Source organism: Lepisma saccharinum, chromosome 5, assembly GCF_977018435.1.
Source record: "Lepisma saccharinum chromosome 5, izLepSacc3.1, whole genome shotgun sequence".
Classification (NCBI taxonomy): domain Eukaryota; kingdom Metazoa; phylum Arthropoda; class Insecta; order Zygentoma; family Lepismatidae; genus Lepisma; species Lepisma saccharinum.
In genome coordinates, this window is record NC_139233.1 from 6,962,852 (window position 1) to 6,984,682 (window position 21,831).

General features: G+C 36.8%; 1 protein-coding gene across 6 annotated transcripts in view; it reads left to right on the forward strand.

Annotated features, from left to right (window-relative positions):
- The window catches only part of LOC145987634 (uncharacterized), a 529,186-nt gene that overhangs the window by 165,078 nt on the left and 342,277 nt on the right, over positions 1-21,831 (forward strand). For all 6 annotated transcript variants that reach the window (XM_083122088.1, XM_083122085.1, XM_083122086.1 and 3 more), the window contains 2 exons: positions 2,093-2,265; positions 3,622-3,733. In XM_083122088.1, coding sequence (XP_082978214.1) covers positions 2,093-2,265; positions 3,622-3,733 — 285 coding nt within the window. The remainder of the gene's footprint in view (positions 1-2,092; positions 2,266-3,621; positions 3,734-21,831) is intronic.

The following is a 21,831-nucleotide window of genomic DNA, read 5'->3' on the forward strand; positions in this document are numbered from 1 at the left end:
AACCTGTGTTGCTGGCTTTCTATATCCGCGATTTTAAACAAACGAGCAACGAGTGTGGAAATCACGTGACCGAGTCAGCTTCCATCTGCACTGCGAGATATGCACTTGCGTACTCCTGTTCTTGGCGCTTTCGAACTGTAGTAGGTGACGTCACTTCCGCCAAAACCATGCTTCAAGTACGTACTTCGTACCTTTCGGACAGAGCCTTAGGCAGACAAACTTAAGCTCCGCCCACTTGCTTCAAAACGAAAGCAAGGAGTGATACGAGACTGCACCCGGGTCTGACTCTCGAACTAGCGAACTAAGCAACGCAGCCCGGGTTGGCATATTTCATATGTGCACATTGAAATAGAGATTGGGGACGTGGTTTGTAATGGAGAAGTTTCTGGTTGGCTCGAGTCGCTTTTTTTCTACTTTGTTGAGTACTTCTATGGCGTGCCTTACAATTTGACTATAATCTTGAAATTGTTGAAAGGTGAAAACCACTTATATTTTTCTTTCCCATCTATTATCTACTTTTAATACATTGCTTTCATCTTTTCTACCGATTTATTTACATTCTTTCACCTTGTGCTGCCATCTACTTTTCTATTTCGAAACTCTTTTCTTTTCATTTTGTGTTGTTATATCTGGTTTGTAACAACTCTTTTTAAAACAAATAGGCGCGCGCTTATATTGTGAAAATTAAGGTTTTGGCGCTAATCAAGGGTTTGACAGATTTTTAAAGTAAGAATTTAATATGTTTCTTGATTGAACGTGACGAAAACCGGAAAATGACCTAATATATTTAGTAATTGTATAAGAATTTTCATGAAACGCAACATTTTAAAAATTATTTCCTTAATTATTTCCAATAAGTAAGTCTATTCGCTTTCCGAATATTGATTACTATTCGAGTGCGTTGTCTTCCACGACCAGATGGTTCTGCTAGTGCTGGGGCATAGAGCAGTCTGTGGTTTACAGCAAGTGTTCGCCCAAGTCAATGAAAAAAATGCCAGTTCCTATCCTATAATACAGATAATAATATATAATAATGTAGATTATCATTGAGGCAGTCTGCTAGCCAATAGGGAGCATTCATGCGCAAACCACGCCCCCAATCTCTATTTCAATGTGCACATGTGAAATACGCGCCCGGTTGACGCTGCCATACAGTGCGCGGGAACCAGCGGCTTTTGTCCCGCTCTCGCTTCGCTTATCCCCACATGTGGGACCGCGTAATTCTCCTCAGTCACCTATTTTCATGACCGTGTGCTTAGACTTGAATGAATGAAGGAATGATTTGGTTTATTTTACTTCACTTTTTGTGCCACTTTTGGCTAATTTGCGAAGATGGAGATGAGTGATGACATGATACAATTGCTGAATGGACACTCACAAACATACATGCCCCGGCCGGGATTCGAACCCGGGACCCCTGGCGTCGTAGCGGAATGTGCTAACCACTCTGCCAGGGGGCCGGTATCGTGCGCTTAGTCTTGTTGCTGCGACAATAAACTTCTAGGTTGAGGATTGCCAGAGAGTTAGTTACAAATAAAATTTTGATGCTTTTTTTTATGTGTGTGTATTTATATTAATTTGTGTCCTCACACGCAGCATTTGTATACAGAGGCGGCTGAAGGGTTGGGTGATCCTTCAGGGGGTGCCAAACTGAGGCATGCTGAGGCGTCCCCTTCGAGTAGCACCAAAATTTTATTTCTGATTAGATAAGCGTGACTATTTGTTTTAAAAAGAATTTGATTTGTGTGGACAAGAATTAATTGAAGTTAATGCTGCATAGCATAATAAGCATAATGCAAAATCATGTAGCAATTTATGGTAAGAGATTACTGTTATTTTGATATCATTACCTGCAATAAATGTATTCTTTAAAAATATAATATGATCGCTTCTTTTTATTGAGGAAGGTGAAAGTAAGGAGACCAGAGTAAAAGAGGGGGGGGCCATTAGGGAGCGCAAGAAATCCACCTCGGCCTGGTGAAAATTTTATCTTGAGTCCCCCCCCCCCCCCCCCCCCGTTTGAATACACGTTAATCTGAATAATTGTTGTTTACGAATGGGCAAGTAAGTATTGTTGTATGTTATGTTACAGTGACGTGGATGAAAGGTACCAGAGACATCACAAACAGCCAAAGGTCCATGAAAGAAACCGTCAACGACTACGTGAGGCTGACTTTCAAACGTGCCTTGGTGTCCGATTCCGGGACATATTGCATTCTGGCCAAGAATATTTATGGATGCGATAGGGCCTTCGTCACCGTGCGTGTAAGTATCATTACAAGGTTATTTATTTATTTTTACTAAAATTCCATATTTTCTAAAAAAAAAAATAATAACAATATATATCCCGCTGTAAGGTTAGGTTTACATATCAATGGCTTAAAGCCCTGTGGGAGAGCAATTGCACAGTTTATAAGTACTTTGTAGAATGTCTCTTTCCTGTATATACTACCTATCACACTCAACTATAATATTGTGTATATCGTCCTTACTGCCACATATACAATTAAGGTTTTGTTCAATTTGAATCTTTTGTAAATGACTGTTTGTAGTTGTATGTCCTCACCACGTACGATTCTGTATAACTACTACTGCATTCCTTGTATTTTCCACTTTTGTAAAGTCTGTTAAATAGGATTACATTTATTAAAATTTGCTGTATTCTTATAAAATTTGCCCCCATTTTCAAATTCACTTTTACATCATTTTTTTCACCTTCTGTAAAAGATCTGTGTACCATGCTTTCAATTCTAGAACAGGTTGAATTTCACATGCTTTTTTCACGTATACATCTACCTTTTCGTTTCCCAAGAAATCGCTAGATATTTTTTTACTGACAACATGCTCCAAGGCTTATACAAACAGGTAGGTTCGTCAGTAACTCCGCACATTCTTTTGTGGGGTTAGTTAGATTAAATAACATCGTGTAATTCAAAATTATCCTCTTTACTACAAAGTTTCTTGATCTCTTCGGTTAATTTCAAAGTTAATTTATAAAATTTGGTTAATTTATCAAGAGTGATCCAACAGAAGAAATCAAGTAACTTTGTACAAAATAAGATTTTGAATTACGTGATGATATTTGGGATTCATAATTAAAGAATTTCAAGATCTTCGGTAAAAAAAAATGGTTGCTTGTTTCACAGTTGAGTTGTTAGGTTGCAGCATTGACAAGATGTATTGTATCACAGTTTATTTTCGTTTTTGATACATTTATCCTATTGTTATAACTGTAGCATTGATCAAACTACACTTAAATGTCTGTTGAAGGTAGCGTGTGTTCTCTAAAACCGTTACATGAAAAAGTACTTTTAAATGCTTTTAGCAAACGTAACCTACACGAGGATAGGAACAAAAACTGAAGGAAATGTAGGAAATAGAGAAGCAAAAGAGGGATAGAGAATAGGGAAATAGAGAAACCGAGGAAGTAATAGAGACAGAAAAGTAGAGCAACAAAGGAAGGTGGAAAAACAGAACAAGAGATTAAGAGAGGCAATACAAGGGTCATGTCCACCAAAACAGGCTATTTGCGACGCTTCTGCCAAGAAAAAGTTATTGTAAATCTTTACTGATTTGATAAATGGTGTTTACGTTTTTAATATCATATATTCTTGTTGATAGGTTCGACAGCGAGCAAGATCACTCACACCAAGCCCTGAATGGGACAAGAACATGACGGCCAATCTGCTGCGAGACATTCACCAGGATCAACGATTCGAAAGGACGCACAAAGGTAGGTTCTTTATTTCCTCAACATTGCATTCTGCTTAGTCTGACGAAATAATTGGAGCTTTTAAATAAGAATAAATATACTTCTTTAAATGTAGCCTCAAACTGTGGAGAAAGAACACCTATTAGTAGATTCACTTGAACGCTTATTCGAGAGAGGGCGTAAATTCTAGGGTGTTGGGGAAATGGCACATAGGTCGCAAATTTTGATTGGCTGTTGCTTTCATTTAAGTCGCACTATATCAATTAAAGGAAATATTACAAGTATGTTTTTAAATTGGGCATGTGTAAAGACTCTGAACAGTGTGATATCCTATATCATGTTGGAGGCGTGTATCTATTTATTTATTTATTTAATAGAAGATTCCAAATACAGCGTTAGCCATTTTACATTGGAACGATTTTATAGAACATAAGGACAAAAATAATAACATAATACAACAAAAATAATAACATAGAAAAATTACATGTTGTTAAGAGACTTGCATACTTTTAGTTAACTTTCTTCTAAAACGGTCCAAATTTTCAAAAATGTCTATTTGGCTTCCTAGATTATTATATTCACTGGGCAGTCTATGGAACAGAGAGCGCTGGATGAGGCACAATCTCGGCTTCTGAGAAGCAAAAAGTTGAGTGCTTCTTGTTGAGCGGGCAGGCACACGAAAGTGAATTTCCTGAAGAAGGCGGTCACTTCTCATGTTGCCATTCACTATTTTATGTAGAAATATATGGTCAGCCTGTCTATGTCTCTCTTGAGGAGTTTGGATATTTAACATTTGCAGGAGGATGGACTTTTGCAAGTGTTTTGTGGACGGAATTCGGTGTCGAGCAATGGCCAGGAAGAAATTTAGGACGGAATTTAGTCTATCTGAATTTGAGAGGCATGCCATAGACCAGATCGGAGAACAGTGTTCAATTTTAGGTGACACAAAAGATTTCTGAAAGGTGCTGAGGGCAGTCAAGTTGTTTATTTCCGTGAAACGATAGAGAAGACCCAGAAATAGATTTAGATTTATTCCTTTCATGTGCGAGCTAAAGGCTGTACGCACTACATCACATTTGAATTTTTCTTCTACAATACATACATACATACATACATATATATATATATATATATATATATATATATATATATATATATATATATATATATATATATATATATATACAGGGTGATTATAAAGTCTCGATCCATTTTTGAGAAAAAGAGGCTAGAGATTAAAACAAATGTATTGAATGAACTCTCTAGTATTTGGTAACACATAATCGAGATCGAATTAAAAAATATCGGACATGATAAGTGGTGTACAGAAGAAAATCCATGAAAGTGTCACCTCAACGTACTTCCACATGAGCACTCTCCATGTCTACACATGAATCACAATGTCTCACCGTTTCACCAAACACCTTTAAGACCATTGCCGGTTTCATGTTGAGCACAACGTACTGGATACGTTGACGTAGGTGTTGAAAAGGGGTCATCATAACTTTCTCCTTCACTGCCTGTAACAGCTCTGCACACATTGTTTCACGACCAGCACAGTCCTCCCTGTCTTACTTGTGCACCACCTGAAGGTTTCGGCACAGTCGGTTGTGGAAACAACAGCTCCCTGCTTAAACTTCTTGTGATGGCATCTACCCGTTGCCCGGTGTCGGCTGCTACGCTGGGCCTTAGAGAATGTTTAGCGTCATGTACACTACCTATTCGCTTGAAATTTTTGAACCAGTAGCCCTGGTTGGGGCAAGTTTTTGGAATTTATTTTCGAACGTTGCGTGGACCTTTTTGAAGCTTAATCCCTGCACACGTCCACACACAACAGCTTTTCTCTCTTCATTAGTCACCATCTTTCATATCATTTACAATGGAAAGAATAAATCAGTCGTTTTCACAAAAATGGATCGAAACTTTGTAATCACCCTGTATATATGTATATGTGTATATGTGTGTGTGTGTGTATCTATATATCTATATATATATATATATATATATATATATATATATATATATATATGTGTGTGTGTGTGTGTGTGTGTGTGTGTGTGCGCGCGCTCCACTCATTCTTCTTCCATTCTTCCTCGCCTCACTTCTCTTTTCTTTCACCCTCACCAAAAGCTCTCCCACTTTCTCCAACTTTTGCTGCACTCTGCTCCACAACTAATTTGAGCGCTCCTTCCTTTTCCAAACCCTCCAAACATTTGTTCTGCAGGGCGCGCGTTCCCGGACATATAAGCAGGTGATCAATCCCGTCATTCCCCTTACATATTAGAGCAAAATGACATTCGGGCTGTATGTGGAAAGATAATCCTACGTTCGTTATTTTATTCGGTGTTCCAACGTTTTCAATCTTGATGATTAGTTACAAAAATAAACCTGTGAAATACATGTATGCTAAGAAGTATATAAAACAAACTTTGATTTTCATATATTTTACCAGAGTTATTGAAAAAAAAAGTAAAGAACATAAATAAGTTTGTGAAGAAACTGTCAAGCACAGTTTTGGAGCTTTTATTGCAAGTCCTCAGAGTTTGTAGTGAGAAAGATATGCCTGCATAGCCTGACAGTTTCTTGATGTCTGTCTGTGTACTTGAAACATTCAAGCAGAGATTCGACTCCAAATTTAGCCTATTATAGATTTCGAACGAGTATTTTAATTCAAAACATGTGAAACAAAGATAAGAGTGTCAGTGACAAAATCAGCCTTATTTTCCTGTTGAGTGTTAAAGCTATGTAGTCTGAAACAATGAAGTCTGCTCCACACACCTGCAGCAAAAATGTTGTCGTGTGGGTATTCTCGACATTTCACTTCCGAGCTGATCACTTACCCCCTTCAAGTCGTTATGTACCCCTGGGGGTACGCGTACCACAGTTTGAGAACCACTGCAGTAAAGTAATACAGGAATGAATCTAAGTTAGCAAGCAGCTTAGTGTCAAAGACTTCGAATTAGTACAGTGGGATGCACAAGTATTGCTTGTCAATTTGCCATGACTAATTTCTCGCATCCTACCTGATTTTAAGGAATGAAATCTTAAGCATGGTGGTGAAGAGCATTTCCATTCAATTATTCCAATTCTCATCGTGTAAAACATGGTGATGGACAATTTGCTTGGTAACACATATGCATCCCACTCTACACCATGAAAACTCTGTTCTTGTAGACCAAAGAGTTATGGTACCTGGACCCACACGGAAATATGTGCGTGCTGAGTGGGCGTCTACTGCATCAGATTTTATCATAGGTATGGATATGTTTGTCCTGGTATAGTATTTTACTGTATTCCTGTTGCTGATAATGGACGTGTCCTCATCTTACGTGATGGATCAAATATAAGTACCTACTGACTCGCCACCATACATTGTGTTTTGAGATATTCGCTCAGAACACTTTCCTATTTGACTGCTAAGATCTTTGAATATTGAATCTTCGCTCATTGCTATTTCATAGTGCATATCACTAACAGTGCCTACCGTAAATGGATAATTTTTCAAAGTTGAAAATGAACTTTGTAAAAGTATCAGAAATATTTGTGCTACAAATGTAAATGCATTGCTTTGATGGGTAGTGCTGGAAGTGAGGGGGACTGCAGCCAGGGTTGTTAAAGGTCCAGGAATTATAAATAAGTTCAATTCCGGTCCAGGAGAGGAAAAATCAGCAAGCGTAAATGGGTTGTGGACTGTAAGTAACCTTTTTTATGTTTAAAATAATTCATTTCGGTCCGAGACACTTTTTTTCCGGATAAATTTAAATACTGTCCAGGAATATTTATACCAGATCAATTTAAATAGCGTCCAAGTTCCGTATTGAAATGAAACAATACGCAACTTGGACCGAACTTAAATTGTGAGAGAAAAATGTTCCGGTCCTGAAACGGAACCCAATAAAACTCATTAGAATTTGCGGGTTCCTCGAACTTTTAAAAACCATGACCGCAGCTAGAAAAAATCATGCAGAGCATCCCCTACATGTCCCTGTAAGCCTTGTTGTGTGTGTGTGTGATTTCTTATCTATACATATACAAGACATACAAACACGTAGGTTCAAATTAACAACATAACTTTAATGCCTGGAAGCCATTCACGTACATCATACACACGGTTACTATAACAACCAATCAATAACATGCTATAGAATACAAATTATTATTCTTCCTCTTATCATGCGTCTATCAGTCCCATAGAATTTTCTCCCCAGTTACCCTCAGGTCTGGAGCAAACATCTCCCCCTCTAACAATTTCTACTTCTTCGAACTCTGGGAAAGTGAAAAATGACTTTTTTGAGAAGGAAACTTTATCTGCTAGGAATCTGCCTCCTCCCCCTTCTCCTCGGTAATAAATCACGTTCCGTAATTACGCAATAATTGAGTTCGAATTCAATGTTAATTAATATTTATTTATTTATTTACCAGACAATTCCAAATACAGCTTTGGCCATTTTACATTGGAATGTAATAACAATGGAAATAACAAAAAATAACAATGGAAGTAACAATAAATAATAATAACATAAACTAAAACACCTAACTTTTCCCCTTCATACTTCGCGTTTGTGCATACATACATATGAGATAAAGTGGATTACATGTTGTTACACAGTAGCTTTTTAAAACGTGACTGGTTTTCAAAACTATCAACTTGGTTTGGTAGAGTGTTGTATTGGCCGGCTAGTCTGTGGAAGAGAGAACGCTGTATTAGGTTTAATCTCGGTTTCTGATATGTGGAAAGCAGAGTGCTCCTTGTGGTGCGGGACGGTACTCGAAAGTGAATATCTTGAAGAAGGCGATCACTTCTTATGTTTCCATTGGTTATTTTATGGAGGACAATATGGTCTGCAAGCATGTGTCTATCATGAGGGGTATGGATATTTAGCATTTTCAGAAGGATGGACTTTTGTAAATGTTTTGTGGATGGAATTCGGTGGCGAGCAATGGCCAGGAAGAAATGTTGAACAGAATTTAGTCTATCTAATTTTGAGGGCCATGCCATAGACCAGATCGGAGAACAGTATTCAAGTTTAGGTGAAACGAAAGATTTGTAAAACGTGCGGAGAGCAGACAGGTTGTTTATTTCAGTAAAACGATAGAGGAGACCCAGCATACGCATGGAACCCTTAGTGACTGCAGAGATGTGGTCAGAAGAGGAGAGTTTCTCATCAAATATGACGCCTAAGTCCTTCTGTGCGGCAACCCTTTGAAGGCAATTGTTTTCTATGAAATATTGCGTATTAAATGTGTTTTTCTTTAAGGAGAAGATCATGGTGGTACATTTCTGAGGATTAATTTTCAGGTTCCATATTTCACACCACTTTATTAGGGAATCTAAGTTCTTTTACAAAAGTGCCATGTCATTTAAATTTGATATTTTACTGTATATTTGCAATCATCGGCGAACAAAAGAAGGTTTTTACAAGAGTCAGAAAGATATTCTGAAAGATCATCAAGGTAGAGGATGAAGAGAAGAGGTCCAAGAACACTGCCTTGGGGAACACCAGAAGATACACCTCGATATGAAGAAGAGGTTCCGGAAAGTACAACCTTTTGTTGTCTGTTTCGGAGGTAGTGCTTGAGCAGAGAGAGAAATTTCCCATGAATATTAAAACGATGAGATAATTTGTGTAGGAGGTAGTTGTGGTTTATAGAGTCGAAGGTTTTGGAGAAAACAAGATAAATTACATCCAGTTGAGAGTTTTCAGATATACAGTTGATAGCGTCAGATAATACGATGCTCAAGTTAGTTAAGCAGGATCTGCCTGGTAAGAAGCCGTGCTGTGCTGGATTTATGTATGGAGAGGTGAATTTGTAAAGTCGGTCCTTTATTATTTTTTCACAGGCGATAGAAAGTGGTGATAACAGGGAAATGGGTCTATAAGAACCAACAGCATCCTTGTCGCCAGATTTATATAACGTACCACATTAGCTTTTTTCCATGAATCCGGGAATGTTGCCTCATTGAAGCACCTGTTTAATAAAATTGAGAAGGGAATAGCGAGAGAAGAAGCAGTGTTTTTGAGGAAAATAGGGATTTCGTCAGGACCATTTGCGCGATTTTCAGGCAACGAAGATAGGATGCTTTGAACTTCTCCCGGAGACGTGGAGAGAGATGTCAGAGAGTGACAGCAAACTGGAGCGAGATTAGGAAGAGAAGAAGCCGGTGTATATGACACTATATTTTTAGAGAAAAAGGAGTTAAAGAGATCAGCTCTGTCAGGGCCCTCTGCGTGTGCTGAGTCATGCTTTACTTCGAAAGGTATTCAGGAATTTTTCCTCCTAGAGTTGATGAGTGACCAAAAACGTTTGGGATTTGATTTGATGTTGTTTACGATAGCGCCGATGTATTCACTATATTTAAATTTTTGCAGCTTTTTACAGTGGCGTCTTAAATCGGTAAAGGTTTTTCGAGTATACTCGTTAGGAAATTGTTTCCAGAGATCCCATGCTTTTTTACGGTTTCCCAGGGCAAGTAAGAGTTCCGAAATGTAGAAATGTTTTCATATTGTTGAAAACTGTTTTATGTCTATTTTAGGCTCAGAGAGGCTAATCGGGACTGGAACTATAGTTTTAAAGTGGAATACATTCCACTATAAGCCTCCAACGGGTATCGAGTCCGAGATTTCTTGATTATAATGATACACTATAACATCGGGAGGTCCTGTTTTCGTATCGTAGAGTTATAACAAAGTAACGACACATGATGAAACGATGGAATTAGAATAGAAGATGCAGACCGACAAATTTCGTGTGCGCTTCAGTCTAATTACAAATGGAACAATCAAAACATATTTTTTATGTCCGACTGACAACAACCCATCCTAAGTTTCCTCTCAAGGCTATCCATCACACTGACTCTGACACGAGTATTACCCTGGTATTACTCAAAACGCCTGTTTTCTTTCTGCGACCATATTCGTATGCTTGCAGTACAGAAGAAGGTTAACGTAAAATCTGTAGATTCTATAATTTCCTCTTTCTACTAGCCTAAATCATTGTTTCTCAACCTATGGGGCGCGACCCACTGCTGGGTCCCGAGGGGGCGTTTGGTGGGTCGCGAAGTCGGGCTCGAAAATGTATTTACTTGTCTTAAGAACCTATTACATTTAAATTACCAAGATATAGTGTTTTAAGAATTTGAATTCAACCGTGTTGTACGTAGTCTAAACTCTACATTTCTGTTATTCGGGCTCTGCCATTGCCTTTTACCGGCATCTCTTTGATGTTTAACTCAAGGCAATCTGACATTTTTGTTTCGGTCGCAGCAATGAGTTATTAACTTTACATATTTACTTTTTTAGAATGCAATATGTGTAATTTGTTTAAGCAAGCGTAAAAGAGGGCTTCTTAAAGTACTCGATGTTAGCAAACAATATGATTATAAATTGGGTGCACACCAGGAGCGTATATTCTAGGCTAGCTAGGCTATCTACGAAGCCTGAAGTCTAGAGAATAAAATACAGGAGAAAAATGGATCAGAAATTGTAAATAAAATTATTCATATCAGTGAGATGATGGTGATTCTGGAGTTGGCAACCTGATTTCCTCTGAGTTGGCAACCTGATTTCCTCTGAGTTGGCAACCTGATTTCCTCTGAGTTGGCAACCTGATTTCCTATGAGTTGGCAACCTGATTTCCTATGAGTTGGCAACCTGATTTCCTATGAGTTGGCAACCTGATTTCCTATGAGTTGGCAACCTGATTTCCTATGAGTTGGCAACCTGATTTCCTATGAGTTGGCAACCTGATTTCCTAAGAGTTGGCAACCTGATTTCTTACGAGTTGGCAACCTGATTTCTTACGAGTTGGCAACTTGATTTCGTACGAGTTGGCAACCTGATTTCGTACGAGTTGGCAACCTGATTTCGTACGAGTTGGCAACCTGATTTCGTACGAGTTGGCAACCTGATTTCTTATGAGTTGGTGAACTTATTTCTATTCATAGCCTAGGTCTATGTGACAGTGAGATAGCCCATTGGTGCACACCCCTACAAGTAATTCTCCCGGCGCCCATGCTTATGGGTCGCATGAAGTGTTATGTCCTTCAAGGTGGGTCTCGGACTGGAAAAGGTTGAGAACCACTGCCTAAATGTTTCAAAAGAGGGTCCAAATGACGTTGAACTGCGAAAGATGTGATTTTCTGTCATTTTTGTTTGTTCCCCACCGAGCAATACGGGAATCACTGGAAAGTGTTTTCCCTCCTTTTGACAACTAATATTCAATAAACATGAGAATAAAAAGCAATTGCCCCCTTGACTTCATCTTCAAAATTTGCATAGTATGACAGCTAGGTTGATTTTATTTATTATAGTGCACTTTTGACACCAGAGCCTCGTTAATTTTCCAAACACTAATGTGATAGTGGTGTTGGACAATTCGAACAATACCTTGTTCCCCTAGGTGACTATTGTTCGGACCCTTTAAAATTTTAACGCTAGGATGTTCAATTATTTGTTTATCCGGGATCATCCTTTACGTAACTTGAATTTTACCGTAAGTCGAATTTCTAAATTGCTTAAGTGTAACTTCGTAAGAAACTGCAATATTTATTATTAGTATTAGTATTATTATTATATACACAGTATTATTAGTCGCGTAAACCTCATGCAGCAGCATTTACTCGGATATAAACTATAAAAGTATGAAAAATATATAAGAGAATATAAAAACAAATTGAAATCACACTTTTCAAATAAAAAGAATGAATTGTGACAGCTACGTACAGTTATTACGTAACTGCGAATTTACGTAAGTCGCGTATTACGTAAGTCGGGGGTTACTGTATTGTGTTTAGAACCTGCATATTTAGCACTAAAACCTGCCCAAATAGGCAAATAAAAAGGACACTATACTACACGCTGAAAACAATAAGGTATAAAATATGGAATAGTTTTTAACATACTGAACAATTAAAAGCCTGAAAATGAAAATAACTCTCATTATACTAACGTGACCTGGACAAACGTTATTTCTTAATATGTACAAAAGATTGTTTTGTGTGTCAACAAAAACGAACAGTATTGCATACAATTAAGCGTTATTATTGCTTTTCAATACAGAAAAAAAATTATTTGAAAAATGTGTTGTAAGCTACTCCGCAATTACAACTTTTTCTACCTTTTTACTAAAAAAATATATTTAAAAATCCTTTTTAACAGCTTCTTGCGAGTTTAGGGCATATTTCGACTTGGTTGTAAAGTTGGTTCACTTGCCCTTAGAAATGTAAACTGTTGTATTGTAGAAATTTTCACCAACTGATACACCTTTAATCCACCATTAGAAAACCTAAACAAGTGCATACTAAACACACGTTTCACCTCTTTTTAGACACTAATAGTTACAAAGGTCAAAATAGGCACTAACATTGGAAATAAGACAGTTTTTGTCATGGTAGATTTTATACAGTGATTTTTGTACTCCTTACGTCTGTACCGAAAAGCTTAGAAACTGACTTGAAATGAAACTGTTTAATTGAAACTTGCGATACAGTTGGAGTAAGCTTATAATGTGTCCGTTCAGCGGTTGCAGTGTTGCAATATTTATCTTAGATATAAATAACGCTGTTATGTTTACTTCGACCAATTGTTAGTTCTTATCCTTTGGCTGTTCGATGTTCACGTGTTATTGGCACGTTGTGACGTAAAACCCAACGCTAGGAATAGTTCGTGTATCGGCTTTGAGTGGCTTTTAACACCCAGGCAAAGTAAGAACTTCGAGCGAGCTTCTGCCGTCTCCTTTCTTATCTCTCCACTCCAAGTCCACTGACGGAAATCGACAGCAGGTCTTGATAGAGCGCCACGGGGTTGCCGTGTCAATGTTCGGAACTTACAGGGAGATTCGACGATTTCCAAGCTGCAAGGTCGGAAACGTTACGAGTTTGGTTAACCTGGATGCACCTTCCTCGCTCGAGAATGGTGTCCAAGCCAAGGTCTACACAATATAAACATTGTAATGACACACATAAATATAAGCGTTTTCGTTCAGTTAATGAATGACTTACGACTTGTACCAAGTCAACATGGTACGTACTATTGATATATGTAAACTCTTACTGTGTTACATATGTAGTTCTTAGGCATACGACTATTTGATACAGCGGAAATTATTGTGTGAAAAAGAATTAGGATCTTTGATCTAATGTACTCTCCAGAGAATTAAGTCGAGGTTTTTAATCATATTTCAATGTTAAATGGAATTCGCGCATGACCGAGATATTTGATCTTAAAGTATGGCCCGCGTATGTAAAAAAAAACTATTATCTCGGAATAATTTCACCGTATTTTATTTAAAAACCTGTTGTATGCACACTCAATAAACGAAAAAACACGCATTTTTTAATCCATAGGTTTCTGTTTTATGTAACATAAAATCAGTTTCAGGTAGCGTAAACCACAAATAACAAAGACATTTAATCATATAAAAACCACATAAAAACCACACATTATTTCACTATGATATATCTACGAGAGCTAGCAGCAAGAGAAAATGTTCCACTTTCTAGCAGGAGTTCAGAGGGTCAAGCGTACCAATGTACCAAAATTACACATCTGTTTACATGTCTTCGTGTTGTTATTTTGTCTATCTAACTGCATTATTCTACAGTTAAATGATTTATTATAATTTCGCATTTAATCCCATTCTACAATGTATTGCCTCCTCAAATTGGTCAATCCTTCCGTTCTTTACTAGATAGGAAAATAACAAAATCAGTGTTGCCAGTGGATTTGTAATTACACTGAGAGGAATAGGAACCTCTTGATTCGAATAGCGATATGCTGATTGGACCATTCCTCTCGCTTGGGCCACAATGTAGAAATCGACTCGTCAGTCTCTCTATACGAGTAAAAAAAATATCTCTGCTTGAGGTTGAAATGAACATCAACGCCTTTCACGCGTCGTTTTGCGCATTCCATTACGCCTCTGCCGCCGTAAACGTTTCACTTCCGGCAATTTTTCCAGAAATTGTGCATCTTCAATCGGCGGAAGTGAAAATAAGCAAACTGGGAGTTTGGACCCGTTCCAGTGTGGCCAGGTGCCAGATATCCGGTCCCTTAGTGATCTCAGTGCACGAGTAAAGTAATTCTAACAGGTCGTTTTCGATTCCACCCAGATACATTCAATGCCCCGGATCTACTTGTTGTTCGTGTACAGTTGGTGGCAAAAGTTCATAGGCACCTGTGACGAATGTGGTATTAATTTTGGGTTCGTCAGTACAGAATCTGTATGCAAAATATTCGACAATAATAAGGTGTGACACCGATTAGTGTCTTCTTATTGAACAACCAAAATTCATATCAAAGTTTGTATTTTGAGGGTATTTTTTTATTTCAATTCTGTATCGCCTCTGAAAAAATTGAGGCGCATTATTTTATTTACTCGTAATTACAATGAAATATTTTCATGCGAATATATTATCAATACTTAGATACAGGGTTGGCATGTTTAAAACAAAAGTGTTTTAAACAGCTTGTTTTAAACGTTTAAAACACATGGCTTTGTTTTTTCCACAAATGTATAAAACGTTTGAAACAAAGTGTTTTAAACATGTTTTTTTTCAGATTTGTTTAAAAAACATTTTTGATACTTGATGTTTGATAGTTGATACCCTTACATTCAATGCGTGTCATTCTATTTACTGTGCATAGATATCTTTTCAGTGGCTGAAAATATATATTGAATTAACAAAGAAACATGTCGTGATGAATGGGTCACGTTTAAAACACCTGGCCTGTGCACCTGGCTATGTTTTTTTACAGGTGTTTAAAATATTTTTAAAATTTGAATACTACATGGATGAAACCGTTTTGTCCCTCACTTAACACACTGAAAAATGTGCATTGTTGTTAATGTTAATATTTAGTTGAATTCACGAAACAATGTAGCTACCACGTGGACTGAAGGGGGCCTGGCAACTGTGGATTAGTTGAAGCTTCTCGAACATCCTACATGATCCCTACTTTTCGGGATCCCGAGCAGTTGGGAAATACCGAATGGTCATTTTAAAAGGTAGTCAATTATCGACGTTTTCTACGTTGTACGTATTTGGAACTTATCGGAAATAGTTAGTTTTTATTCCAGAAATGCAAAAACAATCATTTAAAGTGATAATGACTTCTAGAATTCGAGATTTCCAGATCTTTGGAAAATTTCGAACATTTCCCGTCCCGAAAATTTCCGGACGTCGGGAAATAGCAAATTTTTCCCGTCCCGAATATCGATATTTAAAAAAAATTCCGTCCCGACCAAAAAATTTGTCTTGCACACCCTGTGTATTTTAAAAAAAATAGTCAAGAATTTACTTTATAATAGGATCAGAGTCAATCCTTGGATGATTAACAGGTTCCTTATTAATCATTATTCTTAGAAAATAAATCTTTTTGGCATTATGTTTTAAACGTTTATTTATTTAAAACATGTTTTTTTCGGTTCTTGTTTAAAACATTAAAAACTTGTTTAAAACAAAAACACAAATTTTGCCAACCGTGCTTAGATAATACAGAATGTAGGAACAAATTTTTAAAATTCCCGTGTTTCCATTGAAGATTATATTTTGCTAAAGTACATTTTTTCATGTTGCACATGTCATAAATGCTTCTACACAAACACACAACCTGATGTTCGGTAGCAAAGGTGAAATCAAGGTGCTATTAGGTCAGAACCTCACTTATAGGTTCAGTTCTTTCTTATATCGCTACGACAATTCAAATTACACCACGATGATGGTTTAGGGATCTTTATTTTCGTCGTATTTTTCACATTTTAAAAATATAATACACATTCCAGCAATATCGTATGTTTCGTACGACATGGTTTGAAAAGTAAAGAATTGTACATCTCTATGGACGAGGAATTATAATTCAATGTGGTGCGTATATCTCTCGTGGTTTTCATTATAAAACAACCAAACTTACGGTAAAACTTTCACATCACTCTAAATAAAGGCTTGCTTTTCGTATTTGTTTTTTTATTATTACTATTATTATTGATTATGAGGATTCCAGCGTAAAATTGCCGTTATGTGTTGCATCTGAAATTTTCTCAGTAAAATGTACTCCATTGAAAATGTGAGAATAGGTTATAAACAAAACGGATCGTGGCGTGTAAAGAAAATGTTGCAAATTACTTTTTTTTTTAAGCAGTAGTTTTTCAAGTATTCAACATACTGGACACGGGTTCCCCTCGAGCAAGCCATTGTAAACAAAACATCTCGTTCATCACGTTAAAATATGTTTTGCTTTGCGAATTCACAGTATTTCAGCATAAGTACGAGTATTTGCCGCGTCGAGTTTTATGTGGATTGGCGACTTTCATACGTCAACGTTATCAGCTCCGGTGTAACTCTACAATCGCTATTAATCCTACGGTAGAAATTCAACAAATCGTAAGTCGTGTAAATTTGGCTTCTATGTTTAAGCACTTGAGCTCTAATTGGGTATCTATTCTGAGGCTTGTTGTCTGTTTCTCTTTGCACATTGCAATGTATAAACAACCTAGACAGTAGCAGATAACAAGTGAAGATAAATCTGCTCGTACTAATTGTGAAAGCCAATGTTGGCAGATCCCGCTAGAGATATTGGTAGCACCTACCTGGACGATTCGTCAAATCGACGTTTGGCGTCGCTTTGGTCGTCGGCGGTCACTATTTTTAGCCTTCCGATTTGGTCGAGTTGAAGCCGCGTTGGAGAAGCCAGTCAGAAATGCGACAACCAGTGGATTGTGACTGTGGTGGAATTGTGCGCGTGCCTTCGCTGGTATTAAGGACAGCCTGGGCATCAAGGTCGGCCATCTTGAAATTCCCCCAACCACAAGACGAGGAAGGTGAGGGAGACAATAAATAACGTCTACTGCTGACAAGTGTGTGTCTTGTGTTGTGTGCAATTATCTTGAGAATTAATATTTGCAGTTCATCCGTTACCAATTCTTAAGTCTTTCTTTACATAGAACAGTCAACCTTCAGTTCTTGCCACCGTCTGCTTCCGTCTAGCTGTACAGATCCATACAGAAATAATAGTAGGCAAACTGTTCATCGATAAGACCAGAATTGTACCGGTGATAGTATAAACATTTTCAACTGCTTCATTAGCATTTTGTTTGCACTCAGCTTGCACTCCACAAAACAAAATTTTAATGAATGTGTATTTATTTTCTTTGCATTCGATAGTGTTAAAGTTAATTGAGAATGTTTCAGTACAGTGGTTTTGCAAATCTACAGAAACGTTCACCAGCAATTATAAACTGTTTTTTTTTTTTTTTTTTATAAAATATTTATTGGTTGTGGACAAAATCCATGCACCAGTTAACAATTTATCAATTGGTATTATATACATATATGCACATAATATTTACTCACAATTATTCCTTTCATAATAAATAGTTTCCAAATTTCATTACACTTTTACAGAATTATATTAGACTTATTAAGATATTTTGCAAGAATATAGATTACTGAGGATGAAGGTGAAGTCAGTAAACAAGGCAGTGTCAGTGGCGCTTGATGTCCACTCCTGTACAATTCCTGTAAAAATGGTTCTCTGTAAGTTTCATAAAGTTTGCATTGAAATATAATGTGGTTTGGAGTTGCAGTATATTCATTGCACAAACAAACTGGTGAAGTCACTAAATTCTTCTTGTAAAGGTGAGCTGCGGCGATAGTGTGATTTAACCTGCAGCGCATTATAGTTGTGAGGGAACTCCGGGAGAGTTGAATCTGTTTAAACCAACATTCCTTTGGAATTCTTTCTTGTATAGAATAGTAGGCCTTACCGCATTGAGTGCCAGTATATGTCCACAAGCTTTGCCAGTCAGTAAATAGTATTTTTCTAGCGTGTGATTCCAAAACTACGGACGGAATCTTTATTGAAAGCGGCCGTTGGATTGTTTGATTCGCTGCATATTTTGCCAAAGTATCTGCTATATTGTTCCCTTCTATTAAAGAATGTCCAGGTGTCCAAATAAAGTTGATATCATATCCCAATCTCATTAATTTCAGTGTGAGTATTCTTATGTTAACAATGTACCATTCCGTATGACATGACCATGATACAAACTGTAAAGAATTTAGCACAGAGGCTGAATCGGTTGCAATTAGAACTGAATTTAACTTCTTCTTTTGTACATAAAGCAACGCCTGTCGTATTGCAAAAGCTTCTGCAGTGTAAATGGACAGATACGATGGCAAAGGAAAAATTTTGTATTCTGCAGAATTATCACAGTAAAATGCTGCTCCTGTTTTTCCAGACGTTGATTTTGAAGCATCTGTATATATGTGATATTCACATTGTAATTTTGAATGTATGTAGTCTTGATATATATTATTTGAAATTGTAGGGATCGTCTTCCTGAAAACTCTACTTGGGTAGGCAGGAAAATGAATCCTCATTGGAGATATCATATTAAAGTAGTCTGTCATGAAGCATGGTGCATTAGGTAAACGAATAATATTAGCTTGAAATTTATTAATGTCCTTATAAGCATAATATAGTATAGGTAATCTGGATTTATATTTTGCTGTACGTCTGTTGAGCATCAAAGAGTCTAACAATTGAAGTTTTGGTATGATCGGAGATGTCGTGTTGGCAATTTTCTTAAGTAAAAATTTGCTCGCAAGATATTTAACTCTAAGTTTGTATGGTGGATCTCCCACTTCTACGAAAGTTGCTTGTTTTGGAGTTCCTTTCCAAAGGCCATAAATCCTGGATAAACTGCTATATTGGATAGAAGATAGTGTGTTAAAATCCCAACTTAAATTATCATTGTACATAAAGGAACCATACTCTAGTCTTGAGTTTAGCATCTGTTTATGGATCTGATGTAATAATTTAGGATCAGCACCCCACTTTTTCTTAACTGTCAACATTCTTATTATGTTAAACACTTGAGATCCCTTACATTGTGCCAGTTCTACTTGTGACTTCCATTTAAGTTTTTCATCTAATATAAGTCCCAAAAATGTATGACTTCTTTGTTGACTAATAGTTTTTCCGTTTATATTTATTGATATGCATGAATGAGATCTCTTCTTGTTAAAAACTACCACCGAAGACTTATCTGGATTTACTTCAATTCCATTGATATCACACCATGATGATAATTCATCCAGAGATTTTTGAATTTTTTGAACCCCTTCTTGAATATTTTTACTACTAGTGTATATAACAATATCATCTGCATATTGTAATAGACGAGTGTGTTGAAGAATTTTTGAGCCTAAATCTGCCGTGTACATATTAAATAGCATGGGACTCAGCACTGCGCCTTGTGGTAGACCTTTATGTGTATAACGTGCGGTGGATAACTGTCCTCCATATCGAATGTACAACTTACGTGCCAATAATAATCCAAGAATACTTTTTATAAAATTACGTGGAACGTTCATTTTCTCCAATTTTTGTAACAGTATATTTGGAAGGACAGAATCATAGGCGCTACTTAGATCGAGAAAAACTACGATACAAAATTCCCGCCGTATGAAAGATAGCCATATATCTAAAATTAGTGTCGCTAATACATCTACTGTTCCAGTTCCTTTCCTAAATCCCATCTGATGTTTCGGTAATTTCTGATTATATTCGACCCACCATGTGAGTCTGTTCAGTATTAAATGTTCATATAATTTAGCAAGGCATGATGACATTGCAATTGGTCTATAGTTCGTATGTATTCCTGATTGTTTACCTGGTTTTAATATGGGTATTATCACCACTTCTTTCCACTGTGATGGAATTTCTCCACTATTCCATATTGAATTGTATGTATTTAGTAAAATTTCATATCCATTCAAAGGCCAGTGTTGAATACATTCGTATGTAATACCATCTAAACCCGGAGACGTTTTCTTTCGTTTATGAACAACATATTCTAATTCATCCATAGTGAATAGCGATTCTAACGTGGATGTTTCTGGATATTTCATAGAGTTCAACAATTGAGAAAGATTAGTTTCAACCGTATCTGGTGTCAACTTGCGGTGAAATTCTTTTATCCAGGCTGAATTGATATCTCCTCCAAAATAATGACAAGTATTATTATTGGACATACTTCTTATTATTTTCCAAGTCACTGAAATAGAAGAATCTTTAGTTAATGTAGAACAAAATGACTTCCAAAAGTATGATTTTGATTTCTTTAGGAACCTCTGAGTTTTTGCTGCAATTTCTTTATATCTAATAAAATGATTGATGGTAGGATTCTCCTTATAATTTATGTATGCTTTTTGTCGTTCGTTTACCCATTTCTGGCAATCCGTTGTCCACCACGGAGTCACTTTTCTTCTAGATCCAAAATTAGATACTGTTGCATTTATTTGTTCTTGTCGAATGAGAGACACCAATGTGTCATACGATACTTCTTGTTTCAACAATTCATTCTTTATTGCATTGTTTACATTTCCGGAGAATTTCTGCCATTCAACCCTTCTTGTAATATATTGACTATTGTTTTGTTCAGAGCGCATAATAAACCTCGTTATATTTTTTTTTTTTTTTTTTTTTTTTTTTTATGTTGAAAGGTTATCATAATTGGCACGTGATTACTGTTGTAACACTTCTCTAATACACTCCAATGGATTTTTGAAGCGATATCATTTGAGGTAATAGTTATGTCTGGAGCACTCGGCTGTTCATTAGGTCTTGAGATTATTGTAGGTGTTCCGTCGTTGAGTAATACAGCTGAGGAATCTTGCAAGAAATTATACAAATCTTTACCTGATCGATCAGTTAGAGAACAGCCCCACATAGGGTGGTGTGCATTAATGTCCCCTGCCAGCACAAATGAAGTGTTTGGTGGAAGCTGCTCAACAATATTCTGCCACACTGTAACAGGGAGGTGCACTGTGGGAGGGCAGTAAATTGATACATAAGACGTATCAGCAATCCGAACACCTGTAATCTGAATTTGACTGTTTATATTTTGAAACAAAATAATGTCATACTGTATATTTCTTTTAACACCTATAGCTGAACCACCGTATCCATCTAAACGATCATCTCTTATCCAATTGTAACCTTTAAACTTCAATGTTGAGTCAGTTTTCAACCACGTTTCTTGTATAAGAAGGACATCTGCAGAAAAATAAGATAAAATATGTTGTAAATTATGTCTATTAGGAATTAAACTTCGTA